Raw genomic sequence first — 26,001 nt, 5'->3', positions numbered from 1 at the left:
ATAGACAGTTAAAGAAAGGGACCAACAGATCCCATTGCTCTGGACAGAGACCACTAAAGGATATTAGAAGCACTTTTCCAATGAGTGAAGTCTTCTGGTAGCTGTACCAAGAGAAATCTCAACTCAGAGATGGAAAGCGTAGGTATTCGTTAGGAGATAACATAGGCACAGGCTAATTACTGTTAACTAAAATGATGGTTAACATTAGTAATTAAACCTAAACAGCTAATGTAAGTCAAACCTGCCTGTGAGGTTATCCTTTACTGTTCGATAATTTCTCTACTATGCGACAGTCTTGCCTATTACACAATCGTTAGCCTATTTTTTATATTAAAGCATATATATGGCCTTCGCCAAGGGCCGGCAAGTCAGAGATTCACCACCTGATGATGAATGTGATACATATGCATCACCATAAACATCATTAAAAGCATAATTTGGGAAACATCAAATTTTGGTTTAAGAAAGTGCCAAATTTAGACCATGCTCACGGCTTGTTAAGCAGCTGAATCCTTTGTTGGACAAAGGATGTGATGCCTCATTTTGTCTCTTTTTTTTGTCTAGTTGACCAAGAGGTCATGTTTGGTTCACAAAACAGGGTTCAGGATCATTATAATCAAGCAGCTTTTTAACATGACATGTCTGTCTGCTGTAAAAAAGGTCTTCCACATTAGCTGCTGTTGGGATTGTCTTTGTTGGTGCTGGAAGCAGTTGGAGTCTTGTTGATGTTGTCCTTGTTGGACTTTGCTTTCCAGTGGGTGATGCAAACAGCCAGCACCATAATCAGCAGCCCAAAACCCACACCCACACAGTGCCAGTGTTGAAAGAGAAACGTAGAGGAACCTAGAGATGAAACTGAGGAAATACAGAGAGAGAGGAAATTAAGCCGAGGCAAAAATGACTGTTACACGATTTTTTGAAAACTGATACACTCATATAATCCCACTTTTCCTGCAAAACAGCAGCTCTGTATCTCTGCTGGTTGTATGATGTTGCATATTATGACAAGTCTTTCAGTGTGGTAGACTAGGACCAGCTCTGACACAACGCATCTCTTATTTGCATTGTTATCAGGTTCCGAGCACCGACACAAAGGAATTCTTCTGTCTTCCGGCAAATGAATCGCCTTTTTGAGGGGCTTAACATACTCAAACACTCACCAAAATTGGTGGTTGCATCAATTCTGCTGAAAATGTATGTATTTTAAGGGTTTTGGGAATAGGATCACAAAAATGGCTTGCTTGCGCCCCCTACAAAGTTAAAAGAATTGAGTCCCTGCAGACTCACGAAACTTACACACACGTACACAAATGAAGCATGTCAAGAAAATGTAAATGGGGCCATACCGTAAAAACCCAAGAGGAAAACCTCTGTTTTAAATTGAAATTAGTGCAATTTTGGCCATTTCCACATGTTGTACTTTCTCCTCCCAGAGATTTGAACCAATCAGCTTCAAATTTGGTCTGTGCCATTTTAAGACATTAAAGATGAAAAGTTATTAAAAGAAAGACTTTTTGTTAAAGGGAATGGCTGTTGCTGCGGCACCCATATTATATGCGTTTCGCCATTGAAACAATGGCATTTTTGTGCGGTGGACATTTTGCGCGTTTTGCCATTGAAAGAGGAAGTGGGTGTAACTTGAGTGTACATTGTCCAGTTGGCTTGAAACTTTTCAGGATTAATTAAAGTCCAACCCTGATGACATTTACAAGGCTGCGTTTACCCAACTGTAAATCTCCACTGGATCACTCACTTTTGAAGGGTTGTACATTGGCAACTTTCCGCCTTAGTTTTTTGCTTGCCATTGCAACCATTGACACTGGTTTGGCCGCATCATCCTCCCTTGCTCCACGCTCGCGTCAAAAATTAACACATCCACTTGCAAAAAAGGAAGATGCAGTCCACAAACCAACATCACGCATGCCAGTCCCCTATTTTTGATGTCTACGGTGGCTACAAGTAAGAAACATGCAGGGAAATCTGCGGCCTTGAGGAAAGACCATTATACTTCCTACAAGCAATTTTGAAACCAGGCCTGCCTACATAGTTACCACAATGTAAAATATATTCTTTTACCTTGAAGTATGGTCCCTCTCCCAACTGTTAAATGTGTGTTCACATTGCCAATACAGTAGTACAACCCCAGGTCTCGCTCCTCAACGCTAGTGATCTTCAGTGCCAGAGATCTTTGTTTCAACTCCACTGAGAAATGAGAGCTGACCTGAAACCCTTAAAAAAAACTTGTAGTCAGTTAAAGCATACCAAATAATACTCCATGTTCTGTCATTAGGACTGGCAAAGATGTCTCCTGAGGACAGAATACTCAACCGCTGCATATTAAGAGGAGTCAAATGACAAGCTAATATTCAACCAAAGGCTTTAAATGAAAAACCCAATCCAGGGACCATATTTGTTCTAATCAGAATTTGATATCATGCTCTCTACCTTGTACTGGTTGTCCGTCTCTGAGGCTGGCGCGGAGCACTACAGTGGGGGTGAGATCAGGGTTCTGCCTTAGCCACGTTGTATCATAAAGATAGGAGATGTTACAGCCGAGAGTGACTGTTGAACCGTACTGGACATGTTGGACCTCAGCCGCAGGCACAAATGACATCCAAAAACTAGCCATGGTGAAAAACCCTAAAGTGTATCAAATGGACATCATGTTTGAAGCACATCTAATTAACAGTTAATTGACATTTACTTTTTACAACTATTGTCAACATTAAAAAAAGGCAATGTAATCTCCCCGTGTAGCGAATTGTGTGGTTACTCAACATCATCAGGAAATGATTTAAAATGTTAAAATGGGGGACCTTTAAAATAAATTATGGCCTTTAAGTGGATTAATAGATCTTCTTACACTCAGATATCTGTAAATGAATGCAGAATCTGGCCTGGATAGCTCAGTTGGTAGAGTGCATACCCATATGTAGAGGTTTACGCATCAACGCGGCGGGTCAGGGGTTTGAGTCCAACCTGTGAACCTTTGTTGCATGTCATTTTGATCAGGATTTATCCTTTAATGCCAACTTAAAACAAACCTCAAGAACAGCCTTTTTTGCATCTTCCTAACATTGACAACATTAGGAACATCCTGTTTCAAAATGATGCTGAAAAACTAGTCTGTGCATTTGTTACTTCCCGTTTGGACTACTGTAATTCCTTATTATCAGGATGCTCAATTAAGTCCCTTAAGACTCTCCAGCTGATCCAGAATGCTGCAGCGTGTATTCTGACGAGAACTAAGAAAAGAGACCATATTTCTCCTGTATTAGCTTCTCTGCATTGGCTTCCTGTAAAATCCAGGATTGAATTTAAAATCCTTCTCCTGACTCTCCTCTTCTGCAAAAAGGCCAATTACAAAAGCTCGTCAGTCTGACGTCATGTTACCTGGGCTCTTTACTATTCGTGAATTTAAATCTCTTCTTAAAACTTATTTGTGTATATAAAAGGCCTTTTTGCAGTTATTTTCTTTACACTATGTTTGTTTCACCTACATATTAGAGTTGATTTTTTTTTTTACCAATCATAGGCTATTATGTTTGTATATCTTCCCGTAATTTTGTCATATTGTAGTCATATTGTAATCTATTTTCTCAGACAAGATTACAATAATTACATTATCATACTTTGCTCCCATTTAACTTTTGAACTGACCAAAGAGGCAACATAAAACATAACCATCCTTCTGCTACCACCTGAGTACAAATCAAGCTGCAATTGTGTCATTACAATCATTAGTCACTGTTTCATGGACAGTATGTTGGACTCAACCTTCAGCTAAGTGAAAACATTTTCCTCCGATACCTTAGGATTTACTCTCTGTCTGTCTATCCAAAATGATTGTATATTTACTGTATTACTCACCAAGAAGAATCGTCATAATCCAGTAAGACTTCATTTCTTGTATCTTTCTTTTCTTTCCATCTGTGACATTATGGTCTAACGGACCACAGACTTCCGTTTTAGCTGCCAAGCCCCTTTTTCCACTGAAGGCCCACTTCTATATTTGGACCCAGTCTCTTAATCTGTTTCCACTTTCACTTTGGCCATGAGAGAAGTTTTCCTTTTTTTAAGCTTCAAGCATTTGGACAAGTCTGCTTGAGAATCAGAGGGAGCTAAACATATTTTAACTGCTAACTTAAAAACTATTTTCAAGCCAATCTTTTGCTTGAAATGTATAACAGCAATACTTTGACTTTTTTCTTTCACTTTACTGTGTTAAAAGAGGAAAATAAAGAAAATGCAACACAATATCCTCTTCTTTATTGTGCTATGTATTCTAGTTTGATAAATTACAGTTTAAAACACATTATACAGAAAGCTGTACTATATTGATGTTTGTAATGTGGTGGAAGGGTTATTTTTTAAATGAGCATGTCATTTTTACAGTCCTAGTTTAAAAAATTAAAAAAACTATTTTCCCCTGTCTCATATTTTTTGTTGGTTTACATTTTTTCACTTTTATTTTAAGTTACTTTTAATCATCTTTGTATGCACACTTTTTATTGTCTTACTGTCTTGATAATTTTACGGTTTTAGTTTTACACACATGTAAAGCACTGAATTGTACTAACATGAGTAAAAAGGGATAAACACAAGTTTGAATGCTTAGTCTCAAAACATCCGGTGTGGGCTGACTTCAACTTAAAAACCACAAATACCAGGGAATCTAAAGCCACATTTACCCTGATAACAGAACTGCAAAAGATGTCGCTTCTGTGTTAATACTGAACAATGTAAGGGGTGAGGTGAGATATATGTAAAATGTGATCAAACTAGAAGACTTGAATTTGAGACCAGATTCTACAATAAGTGATGGAATAAGCACAGAACACCTTGCACAGTGCTTGTGCAGTGCACCTCTGTGTGATGACCACCAGGACCCAGCAGCGCTTCTACTCCATTGTTTTCAACTGAACATGGAAGCCTTTCGGTGGCTTGGGTGGCCCAGGGGTCTCCTGAAGCAGCAGACTGGGCCCCATGGCATCACATGACAAACACGGAAGTTGCAATTCCACTGCATGTGGCTTTAAAGCCCTGTGCACAAGGGGGCCTGGTCAGCACCTGAGAAGAATCATATTTCATACAGTATATGGTCTATTCCCAGTTTATTAATATTGACCATGTTATGTTTACAAATCGCACTAAATTACACATACACACACACACACACACGTTGTCATGGCTGGTAACAAAATTTATTTTTTCAGGTTTTCCAGGTGAAAGTATAGGGTGCTCATTGGAGAAAACAAAGTTTACTTTAACTTTTTTAGCTTTTTACAGAAAAGAGAATTAGAAAGGATAATAAGGTTACATTGGAAGTAAACTTGAGAGAGAAGAGACTTGGAATTTTTTGGGAATGTATTTTGAGCTTAAAGCGCCCATATTATGCTCATTTTCAGGTTCATTACTGTATTTTGAGATTGTACCAGAACAGGTTTACATGGTCTGACTTTCAAAAAACACCATATTTTTGTTGTATTGCACATTGTTGCAGATCCTGTGTTTAGGTCTCTGTTTTAGCTACAGAGTGAGACATCTCGCTTCTTTACTATCTTTGTTGGGAGTCTCACATGCTCAGTAGCTAGCAAAGATCATCAGCTAGATAACGCTTTTTCCAACTTTGGTCAGTCCAAGGCCGGATTAGTTGGGAGACTTCTTCTGAATGAGGGCCACTTGTGGAATACCTGTAGATCAGGGACATGAAAGTAGTTCCTTTGTAGATTACGATGAACTAGTGTGTGTTATAGCAGTGTTTTGCCATTGAGAACGAGCTAGCATGCTACGATTAGCCACCTTGTCTCGGCTAGTGACGTAGAAAGCCGTGCAGATTTTGAACAGCTCACCCGGAGACTGAAGACAGAGGACATTCAGAAACCGTGTCTCACTCAAAACAGCATGGATAGCACCAGAGACACAAAACAACACCCTAACTCCCAGAAATGATTTTTTTCCATAATATGGGCACTTTCAATTAATAGGGAGAGAACATGTGAGACAGGTGACAATAACTGTAAAAAAAGTGATCAATATCATGAGGGGTAAAATGAACAACTAACTTTGAAGCAATGAAATATGTGTAAATGTAGTTATAATCATGTCAAGGCTGGACTATGGAAGTGTAGTATATAGGTCAGCTGCCAAATCTGTGCTTGCGGGCCTGGATAGGGTGGAGGCTCAGGCTTTGAGTGTGTATGGAACATCAGCATAGTGCGCCTTGCAATTTGAGGCATGAGAAATGCCATTAGAGCTATGTCAATGTCAACTTAGGGCAAATTACAGGATACATTTTAGGGGACATGAAGAGGCTCATCCAGCAAAAAGTGTACAGAACTGCTGGGAGAGAGAAAGAGCACAGAAATTGAGCTTTGGTTGGATGGGGAAAGCAGGGGAAAGAGACTTAAGTTTGTTCAAACTGTAATATGGCCTGTGGTGCCTGTGTAGATGATAGAAGATATGATTGTGAATGTGGAATTAATTAAAGGCGAGGAAAAAGAATAGATCTGGTGAGTGAATTTTATGAATTAAATATAATCTGCATATCCTCACAGATGGATCAAAGGATCCAGAAACAGGAAACACTGGATCTGCTATTGTAGTTGCAAGTTACAGAGGGGAAGACTGTAGAAGAACATCAAATTTGTCAACAGTTTATCTGCATGCTATGTTGATGGCTCTGCAATGGGTGGGACACTATAGACCAAAGAAGGCCCAAGTCTGTAAAGTCTGTACAATCTAAGATCAGAAACATCTAGTCAACAGGATTTGCTCTATGAAATCATGACAGCACAAGCAGGAATAAGAAGACTAGATATTAATATTGTATATCCATGTTGGTTTCAGCTCACATAGGCATTTTGGGTAATGAGAGGGTGGACAAGCTAGCCAAGCAAGCTGTAAGGAGGGGACACATAGACACCGTTATTATATTATTATATTATATATAACAAAACAGAAGGAAAGAGCATTGTGTGGAAGGTAATAAACAAAAAGTGGCAACAGCCCTGGAAACAACAACTAAAGGGAAGACATTTATGTAACATCCAAAATGATGTTGTTGATGTAATGAGAGGAGGAGGAAATAGGAAAGAGGAGACTGTCCTCATCAGACGTAGACTGATTTAAATTGTACGCTTTTCATCATGTGGGTGTATCCAACAGGGTTGTGTAATACATAACAAGGCAGGAGGTAACTAGCTGGCAATTGTAGGTGAAATGGGACACCAGTAGTTGGCGGTACTGCAACGCAGTGGATGCAAACCGCCGTTAAAATACACAGAAGAAGAGAAAGATGACGTAGAAGGTTACAGGTCCTCTCGGTGCGCTCAGCGACAACAAGCGACAACTTGGAACAAATCTGGACCGAAGACTACGGACTATATAGTAGAAGGGATAGCTAGAAGGATGAAGGGAACCTAAATAGTTTCGTGTATTGTTGCTGGTTAGTTGACATAAGTATAACAAAAGAAATGGCGGTCGCAGCTGTTAGTGTATAGAAACTGCTGTGGTTTTTAAACTATTTTACTGCGTACTGGATAAGGAACCCCCGAATGAAGGAGTGTTCACAGGTGAAACCCCAGTTAGCATTAACGTTAGCATGTTTGTTAGCGCGCTACCTGACAGAACAGCTGTCAACGTAGTCTTGGCTCACATTTACTGTTTTCAGCCAGTTTTAACCAGTGGGGGATTTTACACGAAAACCAAGTGACCTTACAAACGCTCAGTCTTATTGTCGACGAAAACTTAAAGCAGTCTGACTGAACAATGCTTACACTAACATGTTGGTTTGGTATCAACCTGAAGAGCTAGCATGCGATTGTGAAAAGTTAAGCTAGCTATTTTAGGATTTGATTATGAGACGTACTTAACTTGTGTAACCTAACAAGATAAATAAGACACAGACAGACATTGACACTGTTGTCAATGTCTGTTTTACCTGAAAGGTGTAACGTTAGCTGTAATGTTAACTGTTTGGTGGAGAGGCTATAGGCTGGCATACGTGCAGTTTAGTGTCCCAAATTCCTCTGTGGCCACGCCAAGACCCGTTCTATGAATCAGTTAGATTGGTTGGGGTTAGGCATTTGAACTCGAGTGGTTAGGGTTAGGGGGACGTTCCGGGGAAGTTGGGACGCAAACTGCAACTAAACCGGCTAGGCTGTCGTTATGTTTTGGGTGGGTTTAGTATTTTGAATTCAGGCTAACCCACATGTTTAACATAAAACTCAACCAGCAGGTTATGTTTCAACGTTTCTTGGAACACTGGGTCCGTTGTTTGTTTGTGGTCATATAACTTCAGTAGATCCTTAGAAAAAAAATCATAGGTGGTAATTTAGAAAAAGCTAAATTGTCCTTGATCAGCATGATATAATAATAAGATAAAATGAATGTTACATTCCTCATTGATTACGTGTTAATGAGCCTGTGGTTGAATGAAACACAGACTTGTTTGACTTTACAATCTCTGTTTCAGGATGGCAGGGGTGTTCGACATAGACTTGGAGACTGAAGACATCAGTGATACAGAGGTCTGTATCCCCCAGACATTGATAAGACTACTGCTGATCAGTTACCTGAAATACTCAGGAATGAGAAATCAAATCGTTTGCCTCATCACAGGTTGTTTCTGCTTTAGAAATGGTTTGACTGTATAATACTTGTCTCTGTGCACAATGTACACATGTTAATACAAGTCAAGCTTGGGTACATTGCCACAAACACATTAGTTCTACTTGGAATACATCTCTGTGTTTTACGGGACATTTGGCTGTGGTTTACACAAAAATTAAGATATTTTGCTGAGTTAAATCCAGCTCTGTGTCATAGCAGTGTGGGCAATTGTTGTAGATGAACGGTGTACTGTGGCAAGGAAGGGAAGCCAAACACTGTTAATCTAAACACACTGCCCACTCAAAGATGACACGGAGCTGCATTATAACCTTTAACAAGTAATCATTTATGAAAATGGACTTAATTTTCTAACATTGTTCAAACTCAATAACTTGCGGTTTCCCATCTGTAGGATGATGTCTGTGACTTTACTGTGACAGAACCAGAGAAGTAAGTTTATTTTTATATATACTAAAAAAAAATGGATACTGAAATAGTACAAAGGTTTTTATACCAATACTGCTAATTTTTCTGTGTCATGCTATCCCAGTGTGCAAACAGAGGAGGTGGAGTTGACCAGTGAAAGTGTCAACAGAGACAGTGAGAGAGTTGGACCTGACTGTTTTGAGCTGCTTACTGTGTTGGGAAAAGGAGCCTATGGCAAGGTGTGTGTTTGTGATTAAGCACCGTGGTGTGCAAGCTGGTGTACACATTTGACATCTTTTTTTAAGGTAACATCTTTACTCTTAACTACAATACTACTAAAAGTAATTCCAAAACGCAGCATTCTATATTGTTCATTGTTTCATCCACATCTGTTTCAACACCACATAACATATCTCTTTCAGCACAGTCCTAATCTTAGTTACTGATTATGGTAAAAAGCGACACGCTACATACAACCACGGATGGTCAAGGCTGCCGTGCAAGGTGCCAATCATGATTTGCACATTTGAACATCCTTTGGGAGCAACTTGGGGTTTAACATCATGCCTATGGACACTTCAGCATGCAGACTAGATGAGCTGGGATGTAATGTAATGTACTGTTCTTATATAGTGCTTTTCTAGTCTCAACGACCACACATAAAACCGCAGATCTTCCCATTTGTGTACTGTTTACATTTTTTACTTTAACCTGCTGTACCGTTATATGTTTTGCATGATAAAACTAGAAACCATCTTGTGATGGGATGGGACGCCAAGTTGTGCTAGTGCCGTAAAGTGTGGGGAGGCCAATGTCCCCTTCTTCACTTTCTACCCCCTACTTCTGACTCCCTCGCTTATATCCCACCTATTTTCAAACTCAGCTTAAATATTTATCTCAACTATGCACCTGTAAATTCTTGTTACTTCATCTTGCACAGTTGTGAACCGACAGACAGTCTCAAAGTATTCAAATGCACTTCTGCGGTAGTTCCAACTACACTAGACATCTGCCAGGATCGCGCGCCCACACGTGCGAGCACTCGCTGCTGTCACAACTGGTAACAAAATGTATTTTTTCAGGTTTTCCAGGTGAGGAAGGTTCAAGGTGCTCAGATGGGCAAAATATTTGCCATGAAGGTCCTGAAAAAGGTAATTTGTCTCAGTCCACTTTTCCTTCCTTACACACAATGTAGGATAAACGGAACATGAAGTTGCTATCTTTCCATGTTTTCGTCATGCTTTTCTCTCCACACCATGCTTCACCTGCCTCTCCTTCTCTTCCCTTTTCTCTATTTGTTTTTTTTAATGCTTTACTGTGCCCACTTGTCTTTCATTGGTCTTTAGGCGAAGATAGTGTGTAATGCTAAAGACACGGCCCATACACGAGCAGAGCGGGAGATCCTGGAGACAGTGAGGCACCCATTTATTGTGGATCTGCTCTACGCCTTCCAGACTGGGGGAAAACTCTACCTCATACTGGAGTGTCTGAGTGGTAAGACTGTGGCACAGAGGGAGGAAATGATAGATATGGAGGGTAAAAACATAGGAGAGACAGATGCCACGGAACAGTGTTTGTACACATACACCTGTTTATGAGATACAGTACCTTAATTTTTAGCATTTATAGCCATACGGTTGTTTGTAGGTATGGAAAGGGAAGAGGTGGAGGGAGAAAAAGAGGGATGGATAGGAGGAAGATTATCTAATGCCACTGACCCATCTGTATGGTTTATCACCAGGAGGGGAGCTGTTTATGCAGCTGGAGAAGGAAGGCATCTTCATGGAGGACACTGCTTGGTAAGGACAAATATCCCCGGGTAAAGGCTTGCACATAATCTGGAAAACCAGCAAATGCTTCAAAATAGATTTTTTTTATACTTAGAGATATATAGATTAGTGGTGAAACCTCACCAGGTCATTAGAAAATAATTTACAATAAAAATAGGACTATAAATAATAATAAACTGATGATATGATTACAGAAAAAGGCAGGAGATTTAGATAGAAAAGCTGAAGCTTGTAAATCATTTCAATAGTTGTCAGGACGCTACATATCCACTGAACACAATGTTTTTTTTTGTATACATTTGTATACCTACATGTAGGTAGGGAGTATGAGCTGCATGTCAGGTGTAGGTATTTGTTCTAATGCAAAACACCTCTGTATTTTATATAATAATGCCCTCTGGTGGTTAGAGAAGGAGGAAGGTACAGCCGGCTTCTTTGTCTTGTTAACATACAAACCCCAATTCCAATAAAGTAAGAAATTTCTGTAAAATGCAAATAAAAACAGAATACAATGATTTTCAAATAATTTTTAACCTATATTTAATTGAATGCACTACAAAGACAATGTATAAATGTTCAAACTGGGTTCAAACCCCACAATGCTCAGTTTTTCACAGGCGAGAATGGGGCGAGTTTCACCTCTTTGTGGACAGCTGAGTTTCATAAAGTACAATTGCAAGGAATTTATTTTCATGTTGGATTTCATCATCAACAGTCCATATTATAATCAAAAGATTCAGAGAAACTGGAGAAATCTCTGCACGTATGCGGCAAGGCTAAAAACCAACATTGAACGCCTGTGACCTTGGATCCATCAGGCGGCATTGCATTAAAAACCAACATTATTATGTAAAGGATATTACCACATGGGCTCAAGAACACTTTGGAAAACCAATGTCAGTTAACACGGTTGCTACATCTACAAATGCAAGTTAATACTTTACCGTGCAAAGCAAAGCCATAGCTCAACAGCACCCAGAAACGCAGCCTGCTTCTCTGGCCCAAGCTCATATGAGATGGTCTAACGAGTCCACATTTGAATTGTTTTTTGGAAATCATGGACGTCATGTCTTCTGGGACAAAAAGGAAAAGACCATTCAGATTGTTATCAGCTAAAGTTCGAAAGACAGCTTCTGTGATGGTATGGGGGGGTTCTTAGTGCCCATGGCAGGGCTAACCTGCACATCTGTGAAGGCACCATAAATGCTGAAAGACACATACAAGTTTTGGAGCAACACATGCTGCCATCCAAGCAAAATTTTTTTTAGGGACGTCCCTGCTTATTTCAGCAAGACAATGCTAAGCCACATTCTTCACTTGTTACAACAGCGTGGCTTCATAGTAAAAGAGCGCAGGTACTAGACGGGCCTGCCTGTAGTCCAGACCTGTCTCCCATGGAAACTGTGTGACGCATTATGAAGGTCGAAATATGACAATGGCGACCCTGGACTGTTGAGCAGCTGAAGTCATACATTAAGCAAGAATGGGAAAGAATTCCACTTACAAAGCAACAATAAAAATCCTCAGTTCCCAAATGCGTATTGATTTTATTTAAAAGAAAAGATGAGATATCACAGTGACTAGCATGTCCCTGTCCCAGCATTTTTGGAACTTGTTGAAGGCATTAAATTCAAAATGAGGGAATATTTGTAATAGACAAACTTGATCAGGTTAAACATTAAATATCTTGTCTTTCTAGTGTATTCAATTGAATATAGGTTGAAAAGGATTTACAAATGATTGTATTCTGTTTTTATTTATGTTTTAAGCAACTTCATTGGAATTGAGGTTTGAATATTTGCGCTATTATGGCTGTATTGTTGGACATGGTCTTGTATAGTGTGGCCCGAAATGGTTTGAAATCTGCAAAGTATCCCTTGAAGCATGATCATGATGCATTGTTTCATGTCTAGTTAGTCCTACTTTTGCAGTTTAGGCCACCTCTCTCTTATAACTAACTTGCATCATTTATGTCTGTGTGTAGTTTCTATCTAGGAGAAATCACTTTGGCGCTGGGTCACCTCCACTCCAACGGGATTATTTACCGGGACCTCAAACCTGAAAACATCATGCTTAATCACCAAGGTAATGTTCAATTCAATTCAAACAACCTTATTTATCCCTGAAGGGGAATTCAATTTTGCAGTCAACCAGTCACATGAAATACAAACAAAGCAGAATAAATACCATCGCAATCATTCAGTCAACCAACATGTCACTAGCAGCAGGTCAACAAATAGGTAAACCAGGCAAGAGCAGCAAAGTACACACAGATTGATAAATAATAAATATACAACCATGTACTTACTTTTTCAATATTATTTATGGTTACCTACTTTTGCTATATTATTTTAATTACATATTCAATTTAATTTTAACGTCACTCACTTACACTGCAATATTTTTTTCTGGACTATGGCAACTGCACTATACAATACCTTTATTTGACGCCACTTTACATTCAGCCATACCTTCTGCTTATTGTCTGTTGTTTACCTGTTTGTTTGAAAGAATTCAAGTATCTAATGGTTTTACATGGGGGGTGGGGCAGAAGATAGCATTAATGGCATTAAAGAGAATCTACAAGAAAAGAACATGGCCAGAATTACCCATGATTCTCTTAGCTTTCTGGACTATCTGTTTCTTCCAGAGGGAGCTCAGGTCTGGTAACTGAAGTCCAGTAATCTTAGAGCAGATCTTTACAACGTTAATGAGGCTAATCCTGCTTTTTGCAGGCAACCCGCAAAACCAGCAAATCAAGAAAAAAGTAAAGGATTTCCAGTAAAGGAATGATAAATGCTACATACAATTTACTCAGAGAAAAAAAAAACTTACGTTTCTGCACCAAGTGTATTCTTTATTTTTGTCAAATTCATGATTTAGAGTCAAATATGTTTCCCAGCTATTTATGAGTCAATGTTTTCACCATGGATGATGCTGGAATGAAGCTTGAGACTATTCCTCCTAAAATCAATAATTAACTATTTAGTTTTTGTAACATTGAGTTCCAGATAGTTGTCATCACATCTTTGGAAAAAATGCTGATAAGATTCAGGCATGCCCTGATTCTGCCCGCTGAAGAAGAGAAAGTAGGGCAGTGTCTGCAGAACATTTCAAATTTTCACATGGTAGCTGCCCTCTTCTGAAGTCTTACAGCTGTCTGGGAAAAGCCTACACCACCCTGAGGTGATAATATTTCACCCGTGACAGTTCACAAGAACTCTATTAAAAGGTTTAAAAACATCATTAAGATCTGATCAGGTAAGTTAAAATAAGAGACAAGCCACTCAATTAAAACATGAGGCTGCATCTTATTAAAAGCTGAAGAAAAATCAAGTAAAGAAATAAAATTCTGTAATGGAATTTGGGTTTTTCTAGGTTTTATGTCCAAAATAAATAACTTCGTCCTCTCCTTTATCTGCTTGATAAGCAAACTGTAATGGATCAAGTTTGCCATCAGTGAGGCAGACAACAAAATGTTTTTATAAAATTTTCATCACAAGTGATGTTAAATGAATGCAACTGGTTGGAAATCATTCAGTTCTTTGCGTTTGCTAGATTTTGGAACAAGTATTATAGTAGATGTTTTCCATATCATTGGTATCTGACTCCAGTCCTTACACATCTGAAAAAGGGTTGTGAACACCCCACTGAGGTGGTCAACACAGTACTTCAGGGAGCAACCATGGATAGTCAGGGCCAGTATTCACCTTCTTGAGTAATGTTGACACTTTCCCGTGATATCACAAAGTCATTGAGAGGTACCAAAGACTTTTGCAGTTTGCAAATATCTTCAAAATCTGTCCTTTTCAACAAAAAAGAAGAGAATTAAAGACATTAGCCAAGTCAGCACTGTTTGCACCATTTCTATTGATTACCTGCTTGGGCTCACAGGAAGACGGATTAATGGATGCCATTGATTTTATACTCCAGGCTCCTCTGAGGTCAACACTGCTAAACGGGTTTTCAATTTTATTTTTGTACGTAGACTTGGCTTTCCTCATTTCATTTTTAACTTCTCTGGAAACAGGTTTTTATCTCCTGAGGGTTCAAATAGAACAAACAGCTCTGTGAGCAAGGATTGGAAATTCTCACTGCTCCACTCTGCTCACACGCACTGGTTGGGGGTGCTGACATTTTTGTCATTCGTGTGTAGTGTGTAATTGTTTTTGAGCACAAACAGCATAGACGTGTGCATGTAAGCCATAATGTCTCAATCACCCTCTGGTGGCTGGCTGCAGTATCGGTCATAAATCCCACCCCATCCATGGTAGACATAGCCCAAACAAAAAAGTCAAAGTACACGGCCCAAGTACACAGCTCCAAGAAATTTTTCCCAAAGATGGTTTCAGTGATTTCAGATAGTTTTTATCATGCTGATGTTTGTCCACGTGTTAATTTTTCTGATAAGTTTGTTTTTTATGAGTTTTTGATACTATAAAAATGGGGTGAAACATCAGGAGTGACAACTGGGATTGACTTGTGATTGGTTATGCGGGTGTACGGGTGATACATCCCTTTTGTACTGTGGGAGGAAGTGGAGACGCTTTATATACAATCTGTGGTAAAAACTGATCAACTGAATGTAAAACCCAGTAACTAAAATGTGACCTTGTAGCTGAATTAACGCTCCTAAGTGTTTCCATAGGAAGATATCTAGATTTAATGAAATTAAATTATGGCTCTTGAAATCTTAAATTCAACTTTGCTGCTTTGATATTGAATTTTTTTTCATCAGGATTTTATGTTATTCTAAAGTGTGACCTTTGAATTTTGATCTCATCACTCTAGAAACTACTTTTGAGTATTTTAATTTGATCAACTCCTACCCTAAAATTGGCTAATGATTGTGAGAACCGTGTTTCCTGTTTCCCTTTGCGTCATTGTTGAGACATAATTCTGATAGTGTTGTTTTTTTTTTCTTTATGAAGGACACATCAAGCTAACTGACTTTGGCCTGTGTAAGGAATCGATTCATGATGGATCTGTTACACACACCTTCTGTGGCACCATAGAGTACATGTGGGTAACACCACACACACACACACACACACACACACACACACACACACACACATCATTTATACACTCTGTAACAATAATGCAAAGTTTTGTAATTCAATTTCTAATACAGAAATTAAAAAATAGCAGTTTTAATCAATGTGCTTTGAATGCCCTGTCACATACACATCCTAACACATTTTTTTACCCTGATAACTTAGGCTTGTGTTTGTGTCTTTTTTCTCTATGTATCTTTTTCTTTACCAGGGCTCCAGAAATCCTGACCAGGTCGGGTCACAACAGAGCAGTAGACTGGTGGAGCCTTGGGGCCCTGATGTACGATATGATGACCGGATCAGTAAGTTAGAACTGTGATAAAGAATAGTAATTATTTATGAGGAATCATGGAGACCCATGCACAAAGTACCTCTAAAGGGAGGCAGACGCATTGGATGCCCACATAACCCTGATCTGCTTCTCTTTATTGTGAAAGAGTAGCTGGTTGAGCTTGAGGTCTTCACCCCTCACCCTATTACACAGAGTGGCTAGCTGTAAGAAAGGAGAAAGAAAGAACTTCAACATTATTAATTTAAACTAACACAACTCAAGTACAGGAACTTTAAAAGGTTCAGTAAATGTCTGCCAGTGGTGGATTCAGACTGTCAGATCCCATCTATCAAATATGAAATGCTAATACAACTGTTTATTACTTGCATTATACTGTCAATGGGTACGTTTTGCTGTCCCCCAAGCCTAATGTTACTGTAAAATGTTCAGCAATGCTTTATTAGTGATGCTGGTTATTGCTGCTGTGCTTGATTACAGATGAGGGAAACCAGTAGTTGTGATCTGCTTTACTAAGTACTGACTCCCTCTTGTGATTCTCCTCCAGCCTCCATTTACAGCTGGAAACAAGAAGAAGACCATCGATAAGATCTTGAAGTGTAAACTCAATCTGCCCCCATACCTGACCATCGATGCCAGGGACCTTATCAAGAAGGTCTGTAAAACAGACACACGCAGACACAAATTAGAACAATTTTAGAGTTACATCATTGTTTTGTTCTTTTCTTGCAGTTCAACATTGGCAGAGAAAGATTTTGTACATTGTTTTGTCACTCATAGATGGGGCTGTCACAATTGTACATTTTAGTTGATGATTAGTTGTCTTACATATAATGTGTTTGGCTTTACAACTAGACATAAATCCATGTTGTTATTTTCAACAACTGCTAATGGAAATGATGCAATCATTGGCAAACAAGTGTCAGTTAATCTTCACATAGTTTGCTAAAACAATATATCTCCTCTCACTGCTGCACATTTTAAATAGCTTCTAAATTTCTTTTTTTAAATGTTGTGCAGGCCGACCTAATGCAGCAAAAACAAAGTTTAATTTATGTAGAAGGAGGTTTGATTTTATTTTCCAAAGTTAATATGAAATGTGATGACACAAAGCCTGTGTTAACTGTTCCTTCTTCAGCTTCCAAACCATGGGCGGTAGGCACAGGGGAAACTTATTTTGCCTTCAGGGCTGAAGTTCCTTCTCACTCGGGGTTACACTGTACATTTACTACTACTGTACAACTTTACTGCTAATGTTGTCTCTGCTCTGAGCGCATCCACTGTCACTCTCTTTCTTGTTCCTACTACACATTGAGCTACTCCTAAAACGATAGGGTTGGGCATCCTTTGGATTTGAACAATTGTGATTTTTTTTCTTTTGATTTAAGAAAAAAGTGAATAATGCTCAAAGTCCTTAGAATAGATTTTAATTCCATGATATCAATGCATTGTGACCAAAATTGAAAGTGAAGAAACAGGAATATTAGACCGTTAAAAAAAACAACAGGAGTTACATTTTTCTTTACAAACTCAAACATCAACTGTAGAAAAGGAAAAATGTCTCAAGGTTTTGCTTTACTTCTGCACTTCTTTAAATGTTTTCCGCTCTCCAATCAACTTTTTAATCAAAGTCCGCTGTTTCCTCAGAACAACCCATTTGTATTGAGTATTTAATTGTGAAATGCACTATAACCAACATGCACATCGTTTTCCTTCCTTCCACAGAATCGGTCACCTCACTAATTGAACACAACACTGCTATTATGTTGAACATGCCCCTTTCAATTAGATTCAATTACACAGAATGAGCAGCATGCATGTCATAACTGTTTCTATGACTCTACAACACTTACTAGTAAACCATTTGCCATGTAGAAAGATCACTTTTACCCACAAATATGATTTATGAGGTTAGTAATGTTGGAATGCTATTATGTTAACACATCTGTTAAAACTGGAAAATCCTATTTCAAAAGAAGTCAAAATTTTATTTGGTTTAAGTTTAAACACTGTTTGTGCCTACGCAACATTTCAGCCACTGTGTGACCGCTTTCCACCGTTTATAATGGATGATTTAAAATAAAAGTATATATTTTTATTAATATTTATTCATCAGAATCCTTTATAATGACAAATAAATTATTCTGATATTAGTATTGAAAAAATAAAAACGGACTGTCAACCATGTTATAAGCTTTGGCGTTGCATAGTTCGTCCACCAGAGGACGCGCTACAACTCCCCTGTTGTTTTTTTGTTAATGTGTTCATGTGAAGCAGAAGCTTCTGTTGCAACAGAAACGTCCACACACGTCTGTTGCTTCTGTTGACTAGGGACACTAAGAAACACTAATAACCCGTTAACTACACAGTTAACTATTTATTTCTCTTTAATTTGACATTTAAAATATGAATATTAATGATAAAAGTTTTGAGTATCATCAGTATTCTAGCAAATATTGGATTCATTAACATGAAAAATAAAGTTGATCCAAATCACCTACAGTTTGATACTTTGATTGCATTACAGTCAGTGGTGATGGATTCATTAATCTGTCTCTCTCTTCTTTTAGTTTTGATATTTACTTTGTATGATTTCTCATTAAAAACAATGTAATGAAAGTAAATTTATCCTGTAAATTTAAAGAAGAGATTGATTATTTTCAAAACTCGGGTGCACCCAATCATCAGTCTTTATAGTGACATGCACAGCTCTTTTTTTTCAGCTGTTGAAGAAGAATCCAGCCCAAAGACTTGGGTCCAGTAAGGCGGATTGTGCTGAAATCCAGGTATCTAACGGCAGTACCTTTTTAATAACATTCCCTCTCCAATAGACCATGTTAGCTTTCTACCTGGCGTTAACATGGGTTCCCTATGACTGGACAAGCTACGACAAATCCAAGTTCACTTAATCCATATGGAAAGGCACCTAAGATATAATGAAGTAGTTATAAAAAACATGCTGCAAATAAAAATTATTTTCATTGTCAATTAATTTTTCTCAACTGATTAGTTGTTTGGTCTATAAAATGTGAGAACATGCTGAAAAATGGGGATTAGTGTTCCTATAGCCCGAGATGATGTCCTCACACGTCTTTTTTTGTTCAGAGCTTATAAACAATATAAATATAAATTAGGCCTTTTATTCCGTTGCAGAAACATCCGTTCTTCAGGCATATCAATTGGACTGACCTGCTCAACAAGGCAGTGGAGCCGCCATACAAGCCACGACTGGTAAGTAAAAATCCGTTGTTATTTTGATCCCATTATTTTCCAACAAGGATCCTGTTTCCCAGGTCTCTGTGTGTTAAGTGTCTGATGGTAACAGTCTTTAAAATTGGTCCAGTATAAACTAGGTCCAGACTAATTTATTGATAGTGAGACAGATTATTTTAAAAGGATAGAAAAATAAAGGGGTGCCGTCAAAAAATAATCTTTAAAAAATAAAATTATTAATCACAAAAAAAGAAATTGATCCGGTATTGAGTAGCTATTGGCCAAATACGCACTGTCAATTTATGTCTACAAAAGGTGCTATTTACAAGATACTTTTTGTTTATCATGAAACTGAAACATTGCCATTGCAAAACCCGCCAGACGCCATTTAAATAAACCGTAAGTTTATCATTGTAAAAATACATAATTGAAAGCTGGGAGGAACAAAATATATCAAAAGCCGTCTTGGTTCGTCCTTCCACTGTTCAAACAATCACTCTGGTTTGGTTGAAATAAACCCGTAATTCACTCATTTACAGGTGAAAATATGATAGCTCTACACAGGATAAAAGTGTTGTTTGTTTAAATGGTGTCTGGTGGCTTTGGCGATGGTGATTTTCGGATGCTGGTTATGGGTTAGTAGAGTCAATTCAGCAAATATTCTTATTTTTAAGTTATTTCTTCTCAACTACCACCTATTGTACACCTTCTTCATGTTCCCAATACATACTTACACACTTAACCTTTTGGCTACCTCTGTTTTCCCATCTGTCTCTAGCAATCGGACGAGGATGTAAGCCAGTTTGACACCAGATTTACCAGACAGACACCAGTGGACAGTCCAGACGATACCACACTCAGCCACAGTGCAGAACTTGCCTTTGCCGTGAGATTATCTTCTTCTTTATACTGAAAAGCCACAGTCTACTGGAAACAAATAGTTATTTAGGGGTGTGATTCTTCTGGATAATTTTGGAAATCTGGATTTTCCTACCTGAAAAGGAGGCTCTGTCACTTCCCGATTTAAGTTGAGTCCAGATGTGAGTTGTGCATGCGTCACTTTGCGACAAGTAGCCTACAAGAAATATTGAATATGAAAATTGACCTACTTAATGAATTTGGTTCACTGCAGTGAGTTAGCAATCAAACACAACAAAGGTTGTCACTTGAATGGCGTTTTCAGCTACAGTGGAGGAAAAAGTATTTAATCTCCTGCTGATTTTGTACGTTTGCCCACTGACAAAGAAATGACCAGTCTATAAATTTAATGGTAGATTTATTTGAACAGTGAGAGACAGAATAATAACAAGAAAAACACATGTCAAAAATGTTATAACTTGATTTGCATTTTAATGAGGGAAATAAGTATTTGACCCCCTCTCAATCAGAAAGATTTCTGGCTCCCAGGTGTCTTTTACACAGGTAACGAGCTAAAATTAGAGCACACAGGGCATTGAATATGGGTCGTGGATGGGTATTCCAGCATGACAATGACCCAAAACACACGGCCAAGGCAACAAAGGAGTGGCTCAAGAAGAAGCACATTAAGGTCCTGGAGTGGCCTAGCCAGTCTCCAGACCTTAATCCCATAGAAAATCTGTGGAGGTATCTGAAGGTTTGAGTTTTTTACTGTAGGAAGCTGCTGTAATAAGGGAATTTCCCCACTGGGGGATGAATAAAGTTTTATCTAATCTAGCCAAACAGCAGCCTCAAAACCTTAATGACTTGGAGAAGATCTGCAAAGAGGAGTGGGACAAAATCCCTCCTGAGATGTGTAGAAACCTGGTGGCCAGCTACAAAAAAAGTCTACCCACTGGGATTGCCAACAAGGGTTTTGCCACCAAGTACTAAGTCGTTTTTTGCTGAGGGGTCAAATACATATTTCTCTCATTAAAATGGGAATCAATTCATGATTCGTGATGATTCATCATGACTGATCATTTCTTTGTCAGTGGGCAAATGTACCAAATCAGCAGGGGATCAAATACTTTTCCCCCTCACTGTAACGTTAGCAATCAATCATAGATGGCAATGTTTTTATAAATGATTTCCATCTTCTGTTATTGTTTATAATAAGAAAAGTTTATTATTCCATGGATTTCACAAATTTCATTACGTTATGCCGTAAACCATTTAAATCTGAGCATTTGCAAATCACATCAGGTGACAGTCGATCGTAAATCATGCAAATCTGTGCGCAAGGCACGGGTCACAAACATAATAACCGCTCACCGCTGTCAACGTTTTTTGTGCCTCTGATTCATGTCTTCATGTCACTCCGCAAGTAGTCCATTCATTTGTCACAATGGGAAGGTTATCTCATGCTTTCTAAGAAATTTGGACCTGTGGGGGCAAACTATTTCTTTCTTAGCTGAAGCCGACAACGGGACAATATTTTTAATTTAAGTCTAATAAGTTAGTCCCTCCAGGATTTTGCAAATTCAACCAATCACTGTGACTTTATTGCGACTTGCAATTTTTGACTTTTTCACAAATTTGACCAATAACCGGAGTTTCCAGCGACTTCAGCCAATCCCAGTAGTCCCACGTGCACTCTGAGAGCCACTGGCCAAGAGGGAATGAGAACGGGTTGACGTCACACGTATGCGGCCATATTCATTTCCTTGTTTAACAAGACGTGTGTGACTCAAACATTTCACATTTACCAACAAAACGTACAGCGAAAGACCATGCAAAACATTTCAGACCGTCCTGCTAACCTGTATACATTTTAACATCGGGTGTAACGTTTTCTCATTGTGATCTCACTGAAGCGGCCGCTGTTTCAATCCTGCCGTCTCTCTGCAGCAGGCGGGGTTGCTGATTATTAATAATAAATTATTATTTTTTTGTCTTATATTCACTAGTCATCATAAATCATATTTGCAGCCTCCTGAGGCTTTTTGGTAAGGTCAGCCCAGAGTAGTTTTATTCTCCCCAAAACGAAAAGTTTCCTTTTTTTTTTTTTAAGGCCTATACAAAAACAAATCACAATTCTTTTAAAAAAGTACCCGCACAATCTCAAAAAAAGTCCACAAAATCCTGGTGGGACTGGTAAGTGTTAGCTGTTTGCTTGAGTTGGGTGCACCGTATTTTTTCCTTTTTTGTTGTTGTTGTTTTTTTTTGTCCTTTGTCGATCACACCTATGGTTAATTAATAATTTTTCAATGCCTATTTTGGTGCACTGCAGTGCTCTTTTTTTATATTGTATTTAAAAAAAAAAACACCTAATTTGATAAGATAGCTAGTAACATGGTAACCCTTTCCTTCTATGATTGACTGTGAAGGAATTTTCTTTTTCCATCAGGGTTTCACCTACGTGGCTCCATCAGTCCTTGAGAGTCTAAAAGAAGGCTTCTCATTCGAACCCAGAACTCGACATGTACGCCGACACAACAGCAGCCCACGCACACCCATCAGGTAACGCACACATCAAGAGACACTTTATTTACCTTTATTTTCCATAGAGAAGTAACAGTATTTTTTTAATGTAGCTTCTTTCTTTTCAACCATCTTTTATTTCCCATAATTTCTTTTGTCTTCATCTATTTTTGTCAGTCCTATGAAATTCTCCCAAGCCGGACCATTCAAGTCCAGTATTGAGGGAGAACCAGAGCTTTTCTCTCCCATCTCTCCACCGGCAGCTACAGTACCTGTGACACTGGAAAACGGTGGTACCAGTCAGCCGATAAGGACGCCCGCAAGGAACAAGAAGCAGAAGGGACATCAGAGATGAGAAGGAAATCTTAAGAGACAACCTCCGCTGCAAGACCTTGGTCATAACATTTTTCATAGCTTATAGTAAGTGTGAGACAAAGAGCTGAAGTGTTTTTGCTGGTTTTAATGCTTTTTTTTGAAGTGGTTTAACTTCAACGTCCTTGAAAAGCCATAAATCACAAGTGGAAAGCTCTCCCTTTGCACTTTTTCTTTCTCACGGTCATCTTTGAAAACAGAAACACTTGTAGGCTTAATGTTCAGGACTTCCTGTTTGTCATAGGGCTATCTTTCTACAGGTAGATCACTCTACACAGATTCACTTTTCCTGCTTTTACTTTGTCTCAGATTGTCACTTCATTGCGTAAAGCTTAAATTTACAGCTTCCATAAGTCTGCACTTAAAGTTCATACTGTGGCACTAATATATAGTAAACAATAACTTCATATATCTATTTCTACAAAAAGCACTGGACAGGGCAACAGAACCAATGATTCTTCTTCACCAACTTTAGTGAAGATATCACTAGCAGTCGAGGTCAGATAAATGATGGATATTTTGGTAGCAGCGTTTCATTTTGTACCTGCATGCTAGTACAATGACCGAGTATGTGTAAATAACGCTGGCTTCTCGAACAAGTTTAATTGGAGAACTGATGAAGGGTCACTTGATTGAAGTCCTGATTCTTTTCCATTACAGTTGAACTATGAAACTTTCAGCCATCAGGTTATTGGATAAATCTTGACTGCACAGAATAGAATAGAAACCACGGAATTAAATGCTACATTGCACACAGATAACTCACGAATGTCACATTAAGTGAACATTTCTGTCTGGAAATGTTGTGACATTCATCAGTGTTTTTCATTTCTCTGAGCCTCTTAACAGAGAATCTTCATGACGTTTGCCAAAGCTGTTAACACATCCTATCCTCATATTGTACAAATGGACCAAGGACACTATCTATAATAGAGTGACAAATTATAATGTTATAATTTTGGGTCACTGTTATAATTTTGGGTCACTGAACAAAATACTTTTTGCACATGGAATCCAGCTCAATTGAATAAAAGTATTGACGTGTTTGATTGTCATTGCCCTGACAAACCTGTAAGGGGTGATACAGGGTAAGGTCACTGCAAACATGCTTAGTCAAAGACAAATTTAGCTCTTTGATGTATCACAGAAACTTTATGAGGTTCATCTTATTGCCAAAAGATTTTTCCCTTTGATAAATAACTCCCTAGATTATAGAAAATTGAACCAGGTCCTCGCCCATGTCACCATATCTTGTTACAGGACAATATAAAAAAAAGTGGAGCGTCCACAAGTCTTAACCTCATGCAGCTGTTCAAGGCAACAGAGACAAACTTATTTTGAGCAGGGATTGTAAGTCAAAATATTAGAATTTATTTTAGTTTAAGAAAATGTACTACAGTCTTGGTTAAACAATCTATTAACTACTTTATACAGCCTAAAATCATTGCACTCAATCCAGTGGTGTATATGCAATTAGAGGAAATGGAGATAGTGGAGATAGCAAGTATTCTTTGGTGAAGTGCTTGCACTGGAAACAATCAAACAAATGGAGGTTATTCCAGGATTTCCCCTAGAAAAGTTGTTTCCAGCATCTTTTTTGACAGGGGCCTGGCCAGCGACAGACAGATGGCACCATTAAGGTAGGGCCATATAGTTTCCGTGACAACAGAAGCATGGACTGAATCGCAAAATTGAGAATATAATAAAGCTGTAAGTGATTCCATAGGGGCCTACATTACATTAAGTCGGTGCTAAAAGCAGACTGCTATTAAAGCTATAGTGCGTAGTTTCTGTCTTCCCCATGAGGAATTCTAAGTAATGGCAACACCACTGTTGCTGTTTCCACATGATACAAGCCTTCGCAGTTGCTATTAGCCAAGGAGGACGCGGAGGATTGAAAAATCATGGACTCTTCAGAAGAGTTAGAGGATAAACCATAATGATTTCACAATTTCATGGTTCTATATTTTGCCTGTATTTTTTCATATAATTAGTAATATTTAACACTTTGGGTCTATATAAAATGAAGCTGCCTTTTAAAAAGAAAAAAATCCAAAAGAGGATTCCTGCTTTCTTGCTCCGGTGTCCTTTGTTCTCGTGCTTACAGCTGTGTGAAACAGGTACGACACATACTGTCTTCCTACCTTCCTTCATTAAAGTGCTTATATTATGCTCGTTGGCTTTTTCCCTTTCCTTTATTGTGTTCTATATCTTTTTTGTCCATGTAATAGGTTTCCAAAAAGTCCACCCGAAAGTGATTTACCATCTCCAACAGAAAGCACTGTTCACAAACTGCTCCAAACAGCTCTTGTAGCTCTTGTAGTCCAGCCTTGACTTCAGAAACAAATGTGCGTCACTTTGTAACATGGTATAATGCTCACGTTGCTGCTAGCCTGGCACTGCCTCATACTCTGCTTCTGACTGGCTAGTAGTCCTTACCTAGGTATTGTCAGGGAAGGCCCCTTATACTCTGCTTCTGATTAGCTTGTAGTCCTATAGGTACTGTGCCTATACACTCCCAACAAAGAGTGTGTGATGCCTCACTCTGTAGCTAAAACAGAGAGCTCAACACAGGGTGAAAAGAGGAGCTGCAACAACATGATTAAAAAATAATATGGTGTTTTTTTGAAAATGAAAACCCACAAACCCAACTATTAAACTGAAAATGAGCATACTATGAGCACTTTAACACTGGATGCAGAGTCTTTAAGGTACATGTTTGAGGCTGAACTGTAAACAACAGTCTGTGTCACCACTGGGTGAATTGTACTCTGATACATGGGCAACTCTTCACACTGCAGTTTGTTTCTGGAATGACATTGTAACTACTAATACGTGATTTGTAATGCAAAGGGAAAGG

General features: G+C 38.6%; 1 protein-coding gene and 1 long non-coding RNA gene across 2 annotated transcripts; one reads left to right on the top strand and one right to left on the bottom strand.

The window, feature by feature from the left end:
- Nucleotides 1-143: 143 nt before the first annotated feature.
- Nucleotides 144-8,105, bottom strand: LOC117957856. Its single transcript, XR_004659616.1, has 3 exons — nt 8,094-8,105; nt 6,885-6,887; nt 144-294 (listed from the first exon to the last, which is right to left on the bottom strand). It is a non-coding gene; the product is annotated as an uncharacterized LOC117957856 (long non-coding RNA).
- On the top strand, nt 7,303-24,662 carry LOC117957782 (ribosomal protein S6 kinase beta-2-like). The gene is made up of 16 exons (XM_034893812.1): nt 7,303-7,574; nt 8,477-8,531; nt 9,026-9,063; nt 9,164-9,278; nt 10,122-10,190; nt 10,386-10,533; nt 10,781-10,838; nt 12,814-12,914; nt 15,761-15,851; nt 16,098-16,188; nt 16,723-16,830; nt 18,899-18,961; nt 19,329-19,406; nt 20,167-20,274; nt 22,696-22,808; nt 22,947-24,662. The coding sequence occupies exons 2-16, from the start codon at nt 8,478-8,480 to the stop codon at nt 23,122-23,124; spliced, it is 1,413 nt and encodes a 470-aa protein (XP_034749703.1). The 5' UTR covers nt 7,303-7,574; nt 8,477; the 3' UTR covers nt 23,125-24,662.
- The last annotated feature ends 1,339 nt before the right edge of the window (nt 24,663-26,001 follow it).

The sequence above is a fragment of the Etheostoma cragini genome, chromosome 2 (assembly GCF_013103735.1).
Source record: "Etheostoma cragini isolate CJK2018 chromosome 2, CSU_Ecrag_1.0, whole genome shotgun sequence".
NCBI lineage: Eukaryota > Metazoa > Chordata > Actinopteri > Perciformes > Percidae > Etheostoma > Etheostoma cragini.
Note: the sequence above shows the minus strand (reverse complement) of the source record. Positions and strands in the feature narration are given on the sequence as shown.